We start from the raw sequence: 17,765 nt of genomic DNA, 5'->3' as shown, positions 1-17,765 counted from the left end.
GCTGCTGACGCCTTACACTAGTGAAGGGGGGAATTTTACTCTCACCACCGAGGCACTCGAAGCCTTCCATTGCCTGAAGCAGGCCTTGTTACAAGCACCAGCCCTCGGTAGGCCATTGTATGACTGACCGTTCCAGATATACTGTACTGTTCTGGAAGGATGTTCAACAGCGGTACTCACCCAGCAACATGGGGACAAGCACCGGCCCGTAGCATATTACTCTTCCAAACTTGATCCAGTGGCGTTGGGCCACCCTGTTTGCACCCAGATCTTGGCAGCGATATACAATAGTTTGCAGGCTGCTGCCAATATAACTCTCCAACAGGATATTACGGTGTATAGCTCCCACTCGGTCATCGCACTACTGGGGCAATTGCAGACTCAGCATCTTACCGCAGCTCGTCAGAATAGGTATGAAATATACCTTTTGAACAATCCACGTCTGACATTTAAATACTGTATCACTATCAATCCAGCCTGTTTTCTTAGCGGTCCCTCTGTCCATGAAGACGCACCTGGCCACGACTGTTTAGCCTTGATTCAGGAAACTACCACAATAAGGGACGATCTGAGTGATATTCCATTAGAACAACCTGACATGATTATGTATGTTGATGGCAGTGCATTAGTAAGCCCCACTGGCCGGAAACTGTCCGGTTACGCAATCGTAGATCAGGATGGTCTGATCCTAGAAGCGGCCGCTTTTCAGACCCCTTATTCAGCCCAACAAGCCAAACTTTTTGCCCTTACCCGTGCATGTATATTAGGGGTAGATCGTCGGGTAAATATTTACACTGACTCCCGATACGCCTTCGGAGTAGTTCATGACTTCGGACAGCTCTGGAAGAATAGGGGATTCCTTACCTCGGCCGGCACGGAAATATCCCACCGGGGTTTAGTTAATGACATACTGCAGGCCCTCCTTATGCCCGCGCAGATTTCCGTCATTAAATGCGCTGCCCATACAAACGGTAAGACCCCAGTTGACGTTGGTAATGAACAAGCAGATTGTGCAGCGCGGACAGCTGCGCAAATTCAGCAAGTGATGGTGCCTAAAATGTTAAGTCAGACTAAACGATCTGCTATAAATATGTCTGCTTCTGACAAGCCAATGCCAACCATCCAAGACGTCATAAGGTTACAGGAGGACGCTCCTGAGAGTGATAAACAAATGTGGAAACGGTTAGGTTGTACGTATGATTCTGTTTCCTCTTTATGGACCACGCCAGCACATCAGACTTGTATGTCTGATGTACTGGCTTTATGGGTCATCGAATGTGTACACTTTGCAACTCATTGTGGGGCTCGGGGGACTAGTGATTTGTTGCTGGACACTTGGTGGCACCCTAAAATGCAGGGGTTGGCCCAGAGTATCAGTAATCGGTGTTTGATCTGTCAATATAACACCGGCAAAGGTACCCCTTGTGGTATGGGGCAAACCCCGTTGCCCAATGGTCCCTTTGAGATGCTCCAAATAGATTACTTTGAGTTAGAAAGGTGTCAATGTTATAAATATGTTTTGGTCATTGTGGATGTGTTCAGCAGATGGGTCAAGGCGTTTCCGACTACCGATAATAAAGCTGCTACTGTGGTTCAAGTTCTGATGCGGGAAATCATTCCTCGGTACGGTATACCAGCTCAGTTAAGTTCTGATAACGGGCCTCATTTTATTGGACAGATTAACAAGGAGTTCTGCTCCCTGTTGGGTATACGCCAGCAGTTACACTGTGCTTATAGACCGCAGGCGGCCGGGTTGGTTGAGAGACACAATCAGACCCTCAAAACTAAATTGGCTAAATTACGAGCAGACACGGGACTGACATGGCTTAAGTTGCTCCCCGTTGCACTCTTCCAGCTGCGGGTTACACCTGCGGGACCGGCTTAGTCTCCAATAGCACTCGATTCTGAAGACCCAGGAGGCTGCTTGTGTTCTGGGTTTTTGTGAAGCGAGTCAGACTTGCAAGTCGGGTAAAAATAAATAATACTATGCCTACAAATCCATCTCGAGTTTTATTGAGGCCAGACTGATGGGTAAAGAATTCAATATTTGTCACAGATAGTGATAGCCCCAGTGACCACTCAGTGCTCCTCACTCTTCTTAATCTTTTGCGGTCTACTGCTACCTCTATGTGTGTCCCTAGGGTGCACCTCAGAGATGGAGGCAGCCTGCTTCTTTCCACACCCTGTGCCCTTGGCAGACATCCTTTGGAGGCCGAGAGGCCCCGGTGGGTTCTGGCCGACATATCGGTGTCACTGGCGTTGCCATGCCACTCTGTTCTGCCCTCCGCCCCTGATATGCACCGGTGTCAGGAGGGGGGGGGGGGGGATTCAGAAGAACTGGAGACTGCCATTGTCTCCTTGGTGGCCATCCCCGGGTTGTCTTCCAGTGCTTCCTCCTCCCTGACAGTGCCTGTGGGGCCCTGGGGGGACTCCATAGGATGGAGGGGCAACTGGTGTGAATGCCAGAGGCCTCAGTGTCATTTGGCTCTGCCAGTCCTGGCACCTCCCCATAGAGTTGACATCCTCAGTGATGCTCCTCAGTGACTGGGCCACGCTCTGACGTGCCCCGGCATTGGATGTTCCTGCCTCCACCTGCTGTGCAGCAGCAACTGTGCCCCCCGAGGCCTTGTCACTAATATCGCCCACCAAGGTGTGTGACTCTGTGCTGGTGGAGGTGGTGGTGATAGCTGTGAGGACTCGATGATGGTCTCCTCGGAGCTCTCCTCCAAGCTGGTCTCTTGGGTGGCAGGAAGGGGCATGACTCTGGATGGCTTGGCCCCATCATTTGGAGATCCTGCAAGCGAATGGGCATGTGGTCAGGGAGAGGGAAGGTTCATTTTGTCTGACATGAACAACTCACTTGAGACAGACCATCTGGGTGACAGGGCAGTGGATCCTCACCTCTGTGGCGCAAGCCAACCTCGCTGACGGTGACTGCTCTCTCCTTGGACAATCCTGCGATATCCAGGGCCCGTTCCTCATAGGCTGTGAGGCTCGGATCTCTGGCATCCTGAATAGTCCCGGCTGGGACTTGGACTATTGCTTGGACTATGTACTTTTCCTAAATCAAGGGTTGAAAATAAACCATCTTTGAATCTCCTTTCTGGACTCTTCCTTGGCTACCATATTGTCAAAGAGGGTAAAGCAGAATCACAGTCGGCACTTTGAGGCATTTGGTGTACAGCCACCTTTCTTCACGTAAGAATACAGTTTGCACCATTTTTTAAATGCCGCTCTTTGACAGACTCAATGCATTTGATGTGGGTGTGGAGGACTGGGCTCAGTACATGGAGCACACGCGTTATATTTTCAAAGCAAGTGCTATAGTTGGGGATGATCGCTAGACGGTAGTTCTTCCGACCAGTCTCGTACCAAGTAAAGACTTCTGATCGGACAGCACCTTGATCAGCTCCGGAGCAGGGGTCAGTGGTAGGACACATCCCTGTCTTCAAGCCACATCAGCTCAGCACATGGCGGCCTGGGAGTGTCGCCCCCTGGGGGTCCCGACACCAAGATGAGACAGGTGGTGGACTTGGACTCCGAGATGGCGACCCAACCATCCGAGGTTTCCGATGGGACCTTGACTGGGATCAGTCGGCAGCAGTACCCCCAGATGGTGTTTGAGGAAATGGTGATCCTCGACACGCTAAACAACCCCGATCCAGCCCTTCAGCCACAGGAGATACAGCCATGGGCAAAGAGAGGAAGACCTCCTACATCCATACTTCAGAGGAAATTATGGACTTGGGGGGGGGGGATGTTATAACCCCCACGATACCCACAGGGATGACCTGATTAATCTCCTCGTGAGCCTCCTGGAGTAACAGCTCCCCAGCTGAGAGGCTGAGGTGCAGCAACGGGCTCATTAATTCCACAGGATAAAACCCGGCCAAGGTATGAGCTGGGTCCAGAATAGTCTCGACTGGACCTGGACTGTTGTTTATATATACCTTTCCTACACTAAGGGTTGAAAACAAATCATTTTTATTCTCCTTTCCGGACCTCTTCTTGACTACCATCGTAGTAGAAAAGGAAGCTTTATTGATAATCACGACAGTGATATACTGATCTCCGTTCACTTACCCATTTGGTTTTGTGTGGATAAATAATAAGCATTTAGAGTTTGAGGAGGAAGTAGCCATCTGTAAACAAAGATATTCTTGAATTACAAATGTTATCAAATTTTGTTGAAAATTATTTCAGTGACAATATAATTACCAACAACAAAGAATACAACACAGTAATTTACAATTGTTAAATCTACAACTCAGGACAGGAAAGCATCTGCTTTATATTGTGCTTCCCTGCAGTAACCCAACTAAGATTGACAGGATTCATACAGCAGTATGTCTGCACTCCAGGTTACTAATGTACAGCAACTTGGGTCTCCTTACTTGAGAAAGGACGTACTGGCACTGGAGGGTGTGCAGAGGAGATTCACTAGGTTAATCCCAGAGCTGAAGGGGTTGGATTACGAGGAGAGGTTGAGTAGACTGGGACTGTACTCGTTGGAATTTAGAAGGATATGGGGGGATCTTATAGAAACATATAAGATTATGAAGGGAATAGATAGGATAGATGCGGGCAGGTTGTTTCCATTGGTGGGTGAAAGCAGAACTAAGGGGCATAGCCTCAAAATAAGGGGAAGTAGATTTAGGACTGAGTTTAGGTGGAACTTCTTCACTCAAAGGGTTGTGAATCTATGGAATTCCTTGCCCAGTGAAGCAGTAGAGGCTCCTTCATTAAATGTTTTTAAGATAAAGATAGATAGTTTTTTGAAGAATAAAGGGATTAAGGGTTATGGTGTTCGGGCCGGAAAGTGGAGCTGAGTCCACAAAAGATCAGCCATGATCTCATTGAATGGTGGAGCAGGCTCGAGGGGCCAGATGGCCTACTCCTGCTCCTAGTTCTTATGTTATGTAACACCACAAGACTGATATTACGGTTTTCACCAAGTTGGGTTTGTTTCAGAAAGTGAAAGAGAAAAATACTCACGCAGTCTTGTCCACTTGTTGCCGTATTTTCTTTACTGAGAGCTTGATATTGTACATTATGCTGTTAAGCACATTTTTAAAATATGTGCTCTCATTCACTTCGAACTGAAACAGGAGAGGAAATTTTAAGAACTGTAGCTGCATAAAGGCTGAAAAGCAATATTTTGTTCTCAAACGGTAATTTCGCAATAAGAATATAAGAAAGAGGAACAACACTGGGCCATTTGGCTGACAAAACCTGCTCTGTCATTCAATTCGATCATGTCTAATGTGACCGTGGCCTGAACTCCACTTTCCGGCCTGAACCCCATACCCCTTGCCCTTGACTACCTTGTCGAACAAATATTTGTCGAACTCAGCCTGAATATGTTCAATGAGCCAGGCTCCACTGCTGTCTGGGGTACAGAATTCCAACCAAACGACCCACTTAAAGTATAAACTCCTCCTCATCTACTTCATAAATTGGGGATCCAACATTTTTAAACTGTGACCCCTAATTTTATATTCCCCCATTGGGGAAACAACTCAGCATCTACCCTGCCAAACCCACTCAGAATCTCACATGTGTCGATAAGATCATCCCTCATTCTTCTAAAGTCCAATGAGTAGCGGCCCAATCTTTTCTTATTGGCCATTCCCTTCAACTCAGGAGTCAGACTAGTGAACCTTCTCTGAACTGTTTCCAAGGCAGTACATCCCTCCTTAAATAAGGACACCAAACTAGACAGAGTGCTCCAGTTGCAGTCTCACATTTGTCTCGAGCAGTTGTAGCATGACTTCTCTATTTTTCTACTCCACTCACACCCCCCTAGCCACAAGCCCCCCTCTCCTTGCACGAAAGGTCAACAATTACAATTGCCTTCAATAGTAGCTGCTCGAACCACATGCAGACAAGTCCGGAATCATGGACAATGCCCATATTCCTTTCCACTGCTGCTCTCACAGTGTTCCCATTGCTGCTGCACTCACTGTGTTCCCAATGCTGCTGCACTCACTGTGTTCCCAATGCTGCTGCTCTCTCTGTGTTCCCATTGCTGCTGCTCTCACTGTGTTTCCTTGCCGCTGCTCTCACTGTGTTCCCATTGATGCTGCTCTCTCTGTGTTCCCATTGCTGCTGCTCTCTCTGTGTTCCCACTGCTGCTCCCACTGTGTTCCCATTGCTGCTGCACTCACTGTGTTCCCATTGTTGCTGCTCTCACTGTGTTCCCATTGCTGCACTCACTGTGTTCCCATTGCTGCTGCTCTCTCAGTGTTCCCATTGCTGATGCACCCACTGTGTTCCCATTGCTGCTGCCCTCACCGTGTTCCCATTGCTGCTGCTGTGTGTGTTCCCATTGCTGCTGCTCTCACTGTGTTCCCATTGCTGCTGCTCTCACGGTGTTCCCATTGCTGCTCTCACTGTGTTCCCATTGCTGCTGCTCTCTCTGTGTTCCCATTGCTGCTCTCACTGTGTTCCCATTGCTGCTGCTCTCTTTGTGTTCCCATTGCTGATGCTCCCACTGTGTTCCCATTGCTGCTGCCCTCACCGTGTTCCCATTGGTGCTGCTGTGTGTGTTCCCATTGCTGCTGCTCTCTCTGTGTTCCCATTGCTGCTCCTCTCACTGTGTTCCATTGCTGCTGTTCTCACTGTGTTCCCATTGCTGCTGCTCACACTGTGTTCCCATTGCTGATGTTCTCTCTGTGTTCCCATTGCTGCTGCTCCCTCTGTGTTCCCATTGCTGCTGCTCTCACTGTGTTCCTCTTGCTGCTGCTCTCTGTGTGTTCCCATTGCTGCTCTCACCGTGTTCCCATTGCTGCTCTCACTGTGTTCCCATTGCTGCTGCTCTCCCTGTGTTCCCACTGCTGCTGCACTCACTGTGTTCCCATTGTTGCTGCTCTCACTGTGTTCCCATTGCTGCTCTCACTGTGTTCCCATTGCTGCTGCTCTCTCTGTGTCCCCATTGCTGATGCACCCACTGTGTTCCCATTGCTGCTGCCCTCACCGTGTTCCCATTGCTGCTGCTGTGTGTGTTCCCATTGCTGCTGCTCTCTTTGTGTTCCCATTGCTGATGCTCCTACTGTGTTCCCATTGCTGCTGCCCTCACCGTGTTCCCATTGCTGCTGTTGTGTGTGTTCCCATTGCTGCTGCTCTCTCTGTGTTCCCATTGCTGCTCTCTCTGTGTTCCCATTGCTGCTGCTCTCACGGTGTTCCCATTGCTGCGGCTTTCACTGTGTTCCCATTGCTGCTCCCACTGTGTTCCCATTGCTGCTGCTCTCACTGTGTTCCCATTGCTGATTCTCTCTCTGTGTTCCCATTGCTGCTCTCACTGTGTTCCCATTGCCGATCTCCCTGTGTTCCCATTGCTGCTCTCTGTGTTCTCATTGCTGTTTCTCTCTCGCTGTTCCCATTGCTGCTGCTCTCACTGTGTCCCATTGCTGCACCGACTGTGTTCCCTTGCTGCTGCTCCCTCTGAGTTCCCATTGCTGTTCTCACTGTGTTCCCATTGCTGCTGTTCTCACTGTGTTCCCATTGCTGCTGCTCTCACTGTGTTCCCATTGCTGCTGCTCACACCGTGTTCACATTGCTGCTGCTCTCTCTGTGTTCCCATTGCTGCTCTCACTGTGTTCCCATTGCTGCTGCTCTCACTGTGTTCCCATTGCTGCTGCTCTCACTGTGTTCCGTTGCTGCTGCTCTCACTGTGTTCCGTTGCTGCTGCTTTCACTGTGTTCCGTTGCTGCTGCTCTCACTATGTCCCTATTGCTTCTGCTCTCTCTGTGTTCCCATTGCTGCTGCTCTCTCTGCGTTTCCATTGCTGCTGCTCTCTGTGTGTTCCCATTGCTGCTCTCTTGGTGTTCCCATTGCTGCTCTCACTGTGTTCCCATTATTGCTGCTCTCACTGTGTTCTCATTCATAGATTATCATAGAATTTACAGTGCAGAAGGAGGCCATTTGGCCCATCGAGTCTGCACCGGCTCTTGGAAAGAGCACCCTACCCACGGTCAACACCTCCACCCTATCCCCATAACCCAGTAACCCCACCCAACACTAAGGGCAATTTTGGACACTAAGGGCAATTTATCATGGCCAATCCACCTAACCTGCACATCTTTGGACTGTGGGAGGAAATCGGAGCACCCGTAGGAAACCCACGCACACACGGGGAGGATGTGCAAACTCCGCACAGACAGTGACCCAAGCCAGAATCGAACCTGCGACCCTGGAGCTGTGAAGCAATTGTGCTATGCACAATGTTACCGTGCTGCCCGTTGCTGCCGCTCTTACTGTGTAACCATTGCTGCTGCTCTCACTGTGTTCCCATTATGTGGGGCATAGACAGAGTGGATAGTCAGAGGCTTTTCCCCAGGGTAGAGGGGTCAATTACTAGGGGGCATAGGTTTAAGGTGCAAGGGGCAAGGTTTAGAGGAGATGTACGAGGCACGTTTTGTACACAGAGGGTAGTGGGTGCCTGGAACTCGCTGCCGGAGGAGGTGGTGGAAGCAGGGCCGATAGTGACATTTAAGGGGCATCTTTACAAATACATGAATAGGATGGGAATGGAGGGATACGGACCCAGGAAGTGTAGAAGATTTTAGTTTAGACGGGCAGCATCGTCAGAACGGGCTTGGAGGGCCAAAGGGCCTGTTCCTGTGTTGTACTTTTCTTTGTTCTTTGTATTATTGCTGCTCTCACTGTGTTCTCATTGTTGCGGCTCTCTCTGTGTTCCCTTGCTGCTGCTCTCTCTGTGTTCCCATTGCTGCTGCTCTCACTGTGTTCCCATTTCTGCTCTCTCTGTGTTCCCATTGCTGCTGCTCTCACTGTGTTCCCCTTGCTGCTGCTCTCTGTGTGTTCCCATTGCTGCTCTCACCGTGTTCCCATTGCTGCTCTCACTGTGTTCCCTTGCTGCTGCTCTCTCTGTGTTCTTATTGCTGCTCCCACTGTGTTCCTATTGCTACTGCTCTCTCTGTGTTCCCATTGCTGCTGCTCTCTCTGCATTTCCATTGCTGCTCTCACTGTGTTCCCATTGCTGCTGTTCTCACTGTGTTCCCATTGCTGCTGCTCTCTCTGCGTTTCCATTGCTGCTCTCACTGTGTTCCCATTGCTGCTGCTCTCTGTGTGTTCCCATTGCTGCTGCTCTCTGTGTGTTCCCATTGCTGCTCTCACCGTGTTCCCATTGCTGCTCTCACTGTGTTCCCTTGCTGCTGCTCTCTCTGTGTTCTTATTGCTGCTCCCACTGTGTTCCTATTGCTACTGCTCTCTCTGTGTTCCCATTGCTGCTGCTCTCTCTGCATTTCCATTGCTGCTCTCACTGTGTTCCCATTGCTGCTGCTCTCACTGTGTTCCCATTGCTGCTGCTCTCTCTGCGTTTCCATTGCTGCTCTCACTGTGTTCCCATTGCTGCTGCTCTCTCTGTGTTCCCATTGCTGCTGCTCTCACTGTGTTCCCCTTGCTGCTGCTCTCTGTGTGTTCCCATTGCTGCTCTCACCGTGTTCCCATTGCTGCTCTCACTGTGTTCCCTTGCTGCTGCTCTCTCTGTGTTCTCATTGCTGCTCCCACTGTGTTCCCATTGCTACAGCTCGCTCTGTGTTCCCACTGCTGCTGCTCTCTCTGCGTTTCCATTGCTGCTCTCACTGTGTTCCCATTGCTGCTGCTCTCACTGTGTTCCCATTGCTGCTGCTCTCTCTGCGTTTCCATTGCTGCTCTCACTGTGTTCCCATTGCTGCTGCTCTCTCTGTGTTCCCATTGCTGCTCCTCTCACTGTGTTCCCATTGCTGATGTTCTCTCTGTGTTCCCCTTGCTGCTGCTCTCTGTGTGTTCCATTGCTGCTCTCACCGTGTTCCCATTGCTGCTCTCACTATGTTCCCTTGCTGCTGCTCTCTCTGTGTTCTCATTGCTGCTCTCACTGTGTTCCCATTGCTGATGCTCTCTCTGTGTTCCCATTGCCGATCTCCCCGTGTTCCCATTGCTGCTGCTCTCTCCGTGTTCCCATTGCCGATCTCCCTGTGTTCCCATTGCTGCTGCTCTCACTGTGTTCTCATTGCTGTTGCTCTCTCTCTCTGTTCCCATTGCTGCTGCTCTCACGGTGTCCCATTGCTGCACCGACTGTGTTCCCTTGCTGCTGCTCCTCTGAGTTCCCATTGCTGTTCTCACTGTGTTCCCATTGCTGCTGTTCTCTGTGTGTTCCCATTGCTGCTGCTCTCACTGTGTTCCCATTGCTGCTGCTCTCTGTGTTCCCATTGCTGCTCTCACTGTGTTCCCATTTCTGCTGCTCTCACTGTGTTCCCATTGCTGCTGCTCTCTCTGTGTTCCCATTGCTGCTGCTCTCACTGTGTTCCCATTGCTGCTGCTCTCACTGTGTTCCCTTGCTGCTGCTCTCACTGTGTTCCCATTGCTGCTGCTCGCTCTGTGTTCCCATTTCTGCTGCTCTCTCTGCGTTTCCATTGCTGCTGCTTTCTGTGTGTTCCCATTGCTGCTCTCACCGTGTTCCCATTGCTGCTCACACTGTGTTCCCTTGCTGCTGCTCTCTCTGTGTTCTCATTGCTGCTCCCACTGTGTTCCCATTGCTACTGCTCTCTCTGTGTTCCCATTGTTACTGCTCTCTCTGCGTTTCCATTGCTGCTCTCACTGTGTTCCCATTGCTGCTGCTCTCACTGTGTTCCCATTGCTGCTGCTCTCTCTGCGTTTCCATTGCTGCTCTCACTGTGTTCCCATTGCTGCTGCTCTCTCTGTGTTCCCATTGCTGCTGCTCTCACTGTGTTCCCATTGCTGCTGTTCTCACTGTGTTCCCATTGCTGCTGCTCTCACTGTGTTCCCCTTGCTGCTGCTCTCTGTGTGTTCCCATTGCTGCTCTCACCGTGTTCCCATTGCTGCTCTCTCTGAGTTCCCATTGCTGCTGCTCTCTCTCTGTTCCCATTGCTGCTCCCACTGTGTTCCCATTGCTGCTCTATGTTCCCATTGCTGCTGGTCTCTGTGTTCTCAATGCTTCTGCTCTCACTGTTCCCTTGCTGCTGCTACCACTGTGTTCCCATTGCTGCTCTCACTGTGTTCCCATTGCTGCTGCTCTCACTGTGTTCTCTTGCTGCTGCTTTCACCGTGTTCCCATTGCTGCTGCTCTCACTATGTTCCCATTGCTGCTCTCTCTGTGTTCCCATTGCTGCTGCTCTCACTGTGTTCCCCTTGCTGCTGCTCTCACTGTGTTCCCGTTGCTGCTGCTGTCTGTGTGTTCCCATTGCTGCTCTCACCGTGTTCCCATTGCTGCTCTCTCTGTGTTCCCTTTCTGCTGCTCTCTCTGTGTTCCCATTGCTGCTGCTCTCTCTGCGTTTCCATTGCTGTTCTCACTGTGTTCCCATTGCTGCTGCTCTCTGTGTGTTCCCATTGCTGATGCTCTCTCTGTGTTCCCATTGCTGCTGCTCCCTCTGTGTTCCCATTGCTGCTGCTCTCACTGTGTTCCCATTGCTGCTGCTCTCACTGTGTTCTCTTGCTGCTGCTTTCACCGTGTTCCCATTGCTGCTGCTCTCACTGTGTTCCCATTGCTGCTCTCTCTGTGTTCCCATTGCTGCTGCTCTCACTGTGTTCCCCTTCCTGCTGCTCTCACTGTGTTCCCATTGCTGCTGCTCTCACTGTGTTCCCATTGCTGCTGCTCTCTCTGCGTTTCCATTGCTGCTCTCACTGTGTTCCCATTGCTGCTGCTCTCTCTGTGTTCCCATTGCTGCTCCTCTCACTGTGTTCCCATTGCTGATGTTCTCTCTGTGTTCCCCTTGCTGCTGCTCTCTGTGTGTTCCATTGCTGCTCTCACCGTGTTCCCATTGCTGCTCTCACTATGTTCCCTTGCTGCTGCTCTCTCTGTGTTCTCATTGCTGCTCTCACTGTGTTCCCATTGCTGATGCTCTCTCTGTGTTCCCATTGCCGATCTCCCTGTGTTCCCATTGCTGCTGCTCTCTCCGTGTTCCCATTGCCGATCTCCCTGTGTTCCCATTGCTGCTGCTCTCACTGTGTTCTCATTGCTGTTGCTCTCTCTCTCTGTTCCCATTGCTGCTGCTCTCACGGTGTCCCATTGCTGCACCGACTGTGTTCCCTTGCTGCTGCTCTCACTGTGTTCCCATTGCTGCTGCTCTCACTGTGTTCCCTTGCTGCTGCTCTCACTGTGTTCCCATTGCTGCTGCTCGCTCTGTGTTCCCATTGCTGCTGCTCTCTCTGCGTTTCCATTGCTGCTGCTCTCTGTGTGTTCCCATTGCTGCTCTCACCGTGTTCCCATTGCTGCTCACACTGTGTTCCCTTGCTGCTGCTCTCTCTGTGTTCTCATTGCTGCTCCCACTGTGTTCCCATTGCTACTGCTCTCTCTGTGTTCCCATTGTTACTGCTCTCTCTGCGTTTCCATTGCTGCTCTCACTGTGTTCCCATTGCTGCTGCTCTCTCTGTGTTCCCATTGCTGCTGCTCTCACTGTGTTCCCATTGCTGCTGTTCTCACTGTGTTCCCATTGCTGCTGCTCTCACTGTGTTCCCCTTGCTGCTGCTCTCTGTGTGTTCCCATTGCTGCTCTCACCGTGTTCCCATTGCTGCTCTCTCTGAGTTCCCATTGCTGCTGCTCTCTCTCTGTTCCCATTGCTGCTCCCACTGTGTTCCCATTGCTGCTCTATGTTCCCATTGCTGCTGGTCTCTGTGTTCCCAATGCTTCTGCTCTCACTGTTCCCTTGCTGCTGCTACCACTGTGTTCCCATTGCTGCTCTCACTGTGTTCCCATTGCTGCTGCTCTCACTGTGTTCTCTTGCTGCTGCTTTCACCGTGTTCCCATTGCTGCTGCTCTCACTATGTTCCCATTGCTGCTCTCTCTGTGTTCCCATTGCTGCTGCTCTCACTGTGTTCCCCTTGCTGCTGCTCTCACTGTGTTCCCGTTGCTGCTGCTCTCTGTGTGTTCCCATTGCTGCTCTCACCGTGTTCCCATTGCTGCTCTCTCTGTGTTCCCTTTCTGCTGCTCTCTCTGTGTTCTCATTGCTGCTCCCACTGTGTTCCCATTGCTGCTGCTCTCTCTGTGTTCCCATTGCTGCTGCTCTCTCTGCGTTTCCATTGCTGTTCTCACTGTGTTCCCATTGCTGCTGCTCTCTGTGTGTTCCCATTGCTGATGCTCTCTCTGTGTTCCCATTGCTGCTGCTCCCTCTGTGTTCCCATTGCTGCTGCTCTCACTGTGTTCCCATTGCTGCTGCTCTCACTGTGTTCTCTTGCTGCTGCTTTCACTGTGTTCCCATTGCTGCTGCTCTCACTGTGTTCCCATTGCTGCTCTCTCTGTGTTCCCATTGCTGCTGCTCTCACTGTGTTCACCTTGCTGCTACTCTCACTGTGTTCCCATTGCTGCTGCTCTCTGTGTGTTCCCATTGCTGCTCTCACCGTGTTCCCGTTGCTGCTCTCTCTGTGTTACCTTTTCATAGAATTTACAGTGCAGAAGGCCATTCGGCCCATCGAGTCTGCACCGGCTCTTGGAAAGAGCACCCTACCGAGGCCCACACCTCCACCCTGTCCCCATAACCCCTTAACCCAGTAACCACACCCAACACTAAGGGCAATTTTGGACACTAAGGACAATTTAACATGGCCAATCCACCTAACCTGCACATCTTTGGACTGTGGGAGGAAACCGGAGCACCCGGAGGAAACCCACGCACACACGGGGAGGACGTGCAGACTCCGCACAGACAGTGACCCAAGCCAGGAATCGAACCTGGGACCATGGAGCTGTGAAGCAATTGTGCTATCCACTATGCTACCGTGCTGCCCTTTCTGCTGCTCTCTCTGTGTTCTCATTGCTGCTCCCACTGTGTTCCCATTGCTGCTGCTCTCTCTGTGTTCCCATTGCTGCTGCTCTCTCTGCGTTTACATTGCTGTTTTCACTGTGTTCCCATTGCTGCTGCTCTCTGTGTGTTCCCATTGCTGATGCTCTCTCTGTGTTCCCATTGCTGCTGCTCCCTCTGTGTTCCCATTGCTGCTGCTCTCACTGTGTTCCCCTTGCTGCTGCTCTCTGTGTGTTCCCATTGCTGCTCTCACCGTGTTCCCATTGCTGCTCTCACTGTGTTCCCTTGCTGCTGCTCTCTCTGTGTTCTCATTGCTGCTCCCACTGTGTTCCCATTGCTGCTGCTCTCTCTGTGTTCCCATTGCTGCTGCTCTCTCTGCGTTTCCATTGCTGTTCTCACTCTGTTCCCATTGCTGCTGCTCTGTGTGTGTTCCCATTGCTGCTGCTCTCACTGTGTTCCATTGCTGCTGTTCTCACTGTGTTCCCATTGCTGCTGCTCACACTGTGTTCCCATTGCTGCTGCTCTCACTGTGTTCCCATTGCTGCTCTCTCTGTGTTCCCATTGCTGCTGCTCTCACTGTGTTCCCCTTGCTGCTGCTCTCTGTGTGTTTCCATTGCTGCTCTCTCTGTGTTCCCATTGCTGCTGCTCTCTCTGTGTACCCATTGCTGCTCCCACTGTGTTCCGATTGCTGCTCTCACTGTGTTCCCATTGCTGCTGGTCTCTGTGTTCCCAATGCTTCTGCTCTCACTGTGTTCCCTTGCTGCTGCTCTCACTGTGTTCTCTTGCTGCTGCTTTCACCGTGTTCCCATTGCTGCTGCTCTCACGGTGTTCCCATTGCTGCTCCCACTGTGTTCCCATTGCTGCTACTCTCACTGTGTTCCCATTGCTGCTGCCCTCACTGTGTTCCCATTGCTGCCACTCTCTCTGTGTTCCCATTGCTCCTGCTCTCCCTGTGTTCCCATTGCTGCTGCTCTCACTGTGTTCTCATTGCTGTTGCTCTCTCTCTCTGTTCCCATTGCTGCTGCTCTCACAGTGTCCCATTGCTGCACCGACTGTGTTCCCTTGCTGCTTCTCCTCTGAGTTCCCATTGCTGTTCTCACTGTGTTCCCATTGCTGCTGTTCTCTGTGTGTTCCCATTGCTGCTGCTCTCACTGTGTTCCCATTGCTGCTGCTCACACCGTGTTCCCATTGCTGCTGCTCTCTGTGTTCCCATTGCTGCTCTCACTGTGTTCCCATTGCTGCTGCTCTCACTGTGTTCCCATTGCTGCTGCTCTCTCTGTGTTCCCATTGCTGCTGCTCTCACTGTGTTCCCATTGCTGCTGCTCTCACTGTGTTCCCTTGCTGCTGCTCTCACTGTGTTCTCATTGCTGCTGCTCGCTCTGTGTTCCCATTGCTGCTGCTCTCTCTGCGTTTCCATTGCTGCTGCTCTCTGTGTGTTCCCATTGCTGCTCTCACCGTGTTCCCATTGCTGCTCACACTGTGTTCCCTTGCTGCTGCTCTCTCTGTGTTCTCATTGCTGCTCCCACTGTGTTCCCATTGCTACTGCTCTCTCTGTGTTCCCATTGTTACTGCTCTCTCTGCGTTTCCATTGCTGCTGCTCTCTCTGTGTTCCCATTGCTGCTGCTCTCACTGTGTTCCCATTGCTGCTGTTCTCACTGTGTTCCCATTGCTGCTGCTCTCACTGTGTTCCCCTTGCTGCTGCTCTCTGTGTGTTCCCATTGCTGCTCTCACCGTGTTCCCATTGCTGCTCTCTCTGAGTTCCCATTGCTGCTGCTCTCTCTCTGTTCCCATTGCTGCTCCCACTGTGTTCCCATTGCTGCTCTATGTTCCCATTGCTGCTGGTCTCTGTGTTCCCAATGCTTCTGCTCTCACTGTTCCCTTGCTGCTGCTACCACTGTGTTCCCATTGCTGCTCTCACTGTGTTCCCATTGCTGCTGCTCTCACTGAGTTCTCTTGCTGCTGCTTTCACCGTGTTCCCATTGCTGCTGCTCTCACTATGTTCCCATTGCTGCTCTCTCTGTGTTCCCATTGCTGCTGCTCTCACTGTGTTCCCCTTGCTGCTGCTCTCACTGTGTTCCCATTGCTGCTGCTCTCTGTGTGTTCCCATTGCTGCTCTCACCGTGTTCCCATTGCTGCTCTCTCTGTGTTCCCTTTCTGCTGCTCTCTCTGTGTTCTCATTGCTGCTCCCACTGTGTTCCCATTGCTGCTGCTCTCTCTGTGTTCCCTTGCTGCTGCTCTCACTGTGTTCTCTTGCTGCTGCTTTCACCGTGTTCCCATTGCTGCTGCTCCCACTGTGTTCCCATTGCTGCTACTCTCACTGTGTTCCCATTGCTGCTGCCCTCACTGTGTTCCCATTGCTGCCACTCTCTCTGTGTTCCCATTGCTCCTGCTCTCACTGTGTTCCCATTGCTGCTGCTCTCTCTCTGTTCTCATTGCTGCTGCTCCCACTATGTTCCCATTTCTACTGCTCTCACAACTCATTCCTCAGTCTTTGCTTCCCCTCTATAAGCCAACTTTCTACCCATATCACCACCTTTCCTCTTATTTAAGATCATAAAACCTTGGAATTGATAGAACATAGAAAGAGGTCATTTGATCCATTGTGCCTGTGTCAGTTCTTTGAAACAGATTTTGCACATTGTCTGAATTTACCTTAAAAGCTTCTTTCTAGATATCTTATTCAATGTCTTCTAAAAATCCATATGTACCATGTTGACTGCTTCATTGCCTTTGTCAATTTTCTTCAACGTTTGTTTAAAATGTCTATTAAATTTATCAAAAGTATTTAATAAATCTATGCTGCTCTTCTTGGTTGAGCCATTTGTGTACGCTTAATCTTTCTATCTTAAATTATGGATTCCAGAAATTTGCTCGAACTTGATGTTATCAAAGGGAATTTACTGCTTCTGTATTTTCCTATGATTCTGAATAGGTCATGATCCTATTATTGCTGCTTGGACAAGCTGTGGACAGAATTTCCTGTACAACGGCAGGATTTACTGACCAACCCACCACGTGTTTTTCGGCGGCGGAGTGAGCCCACCAGTGGGATTTTCTGATCCTGCCTTTGTCAACCGGATGTCCCGTTGACAGCACTCCTCGTCGCTGTGAAACACATGCGCCGTCGGTGGGACAGGAATATCCTGCTGGCATGAGCAGCCGGTAAATTCTGCCCCATCACATCTACAAGCATCATGATGCTAGCCTTGCATTATTAATGCCTGTTAGGCACAGGGCAATATACATTAGCAAGGCAGCTCAATTTTGTAGTTGTTAGTTTTATTTTGTTTACATTTTGGGGGGGGGAAGAGGAAAAAATTCCTCCACCCATCAGTGCATCTGACAACTTCCAGCACTCCCAGTCTCCCTGTAGCAATTTTCAAATGTTAATTTGGGCTCCCAACATGAAGTATGCCCACATTGTATCATCTAATTATTATTCATTTTTATTTCCTGGTAACAAAATAAATCTAACAACTACAAAAAGAAGTACATGTTTATCTTTTAATTATCAATGTACACACCACTGTGGTCAAATATTGAATAATCCTCTAGTGGATATAAAGAGGATATTGTTAGACATTCTTCACAGCATTAATATTGCACCATTGATTGTTAATCATCAACTTTTCAACCACCTCCAAACTCGTCTCATATGGTAATCTGCCAACATGAATCAAATCAGATAGAATATATAGGGTGCTAATAATAGTCATTTATCTTGGAAACACTTGGAAGCAGAAATTTTCAATACTTACACCATATTCATTATCAACAGCATTGGTAATTAATAAAAAGTCTGGATAGCCAATCATGACCATCATATACTGAAGCTGCAAACAATAAAAGTGCATTAGAATATAATATTCAGAAACATTGCAATTTTCCTATGACATGCAGGGAAATAAATCCCAATACTACAACTGTTAAAATCACATGATTTGGTTAATGAAGCATCCTGTGAACGGCTGATTATCTTATTAAAAAATTTTTTTTAGAGTACCAAATTCA

General features: G+C 50.0%; 1 protein-coding gene across 3 annotated transcripts in view; it reads right to left on the bottom strand.

The window, feature by feature from the left end:
• ecel1 (endothelin converting enzyme-like 1) overlaps window positions 1-17,765 on the bottom strand; it is a 218,075-nt gene that overhangs the window by 68,963 nt on the left and 131,347 nt on the right. For all 3 annotated transcript variants that reach the window (XM_072474279.1, XM_072474277.1, XM_072474278.1), the window contains exons 8-10: window positions 17,513-17,587; window positions 4,996-5,099; window positions 4,084-4,142 (exon numbers count right to left, since the gene is read on the bottom strand). In XM_072474279.1, coding sequence (XP_072330380.1) covers window positions 4,084-4,142; window positions 4,996-5,099; window positions 17,513-17,587 — 238 coding nt within the window. The remainder of the gene's footprint in view (window positions 1-4,083; window positions 4,143-4,995; window positions 5,100-17,512; window positions 17,588-17,765) is intronic.

Source organism: Scyliorhinus torazame, chromosome 14 (genome assembly GCF_047496885.1).
Source record: "Scyliorhinus torazame isolate Kashiwa2021f chromosome 14, sScyTor2.1, whole genome shotgun sequence".
Taxonomy (NCBI): Eukaryota; Metazoa; Chordata; class Chondrichthyes; order Carcharhiniformes; family Scyliorhinidae; genus Scyliorhinus; species Scyliorhinus torazame.
Note: the sequence above shows the minus strand (reverse complement) of the source record. Positions and strands in the feature narration are given on the sequence as shown.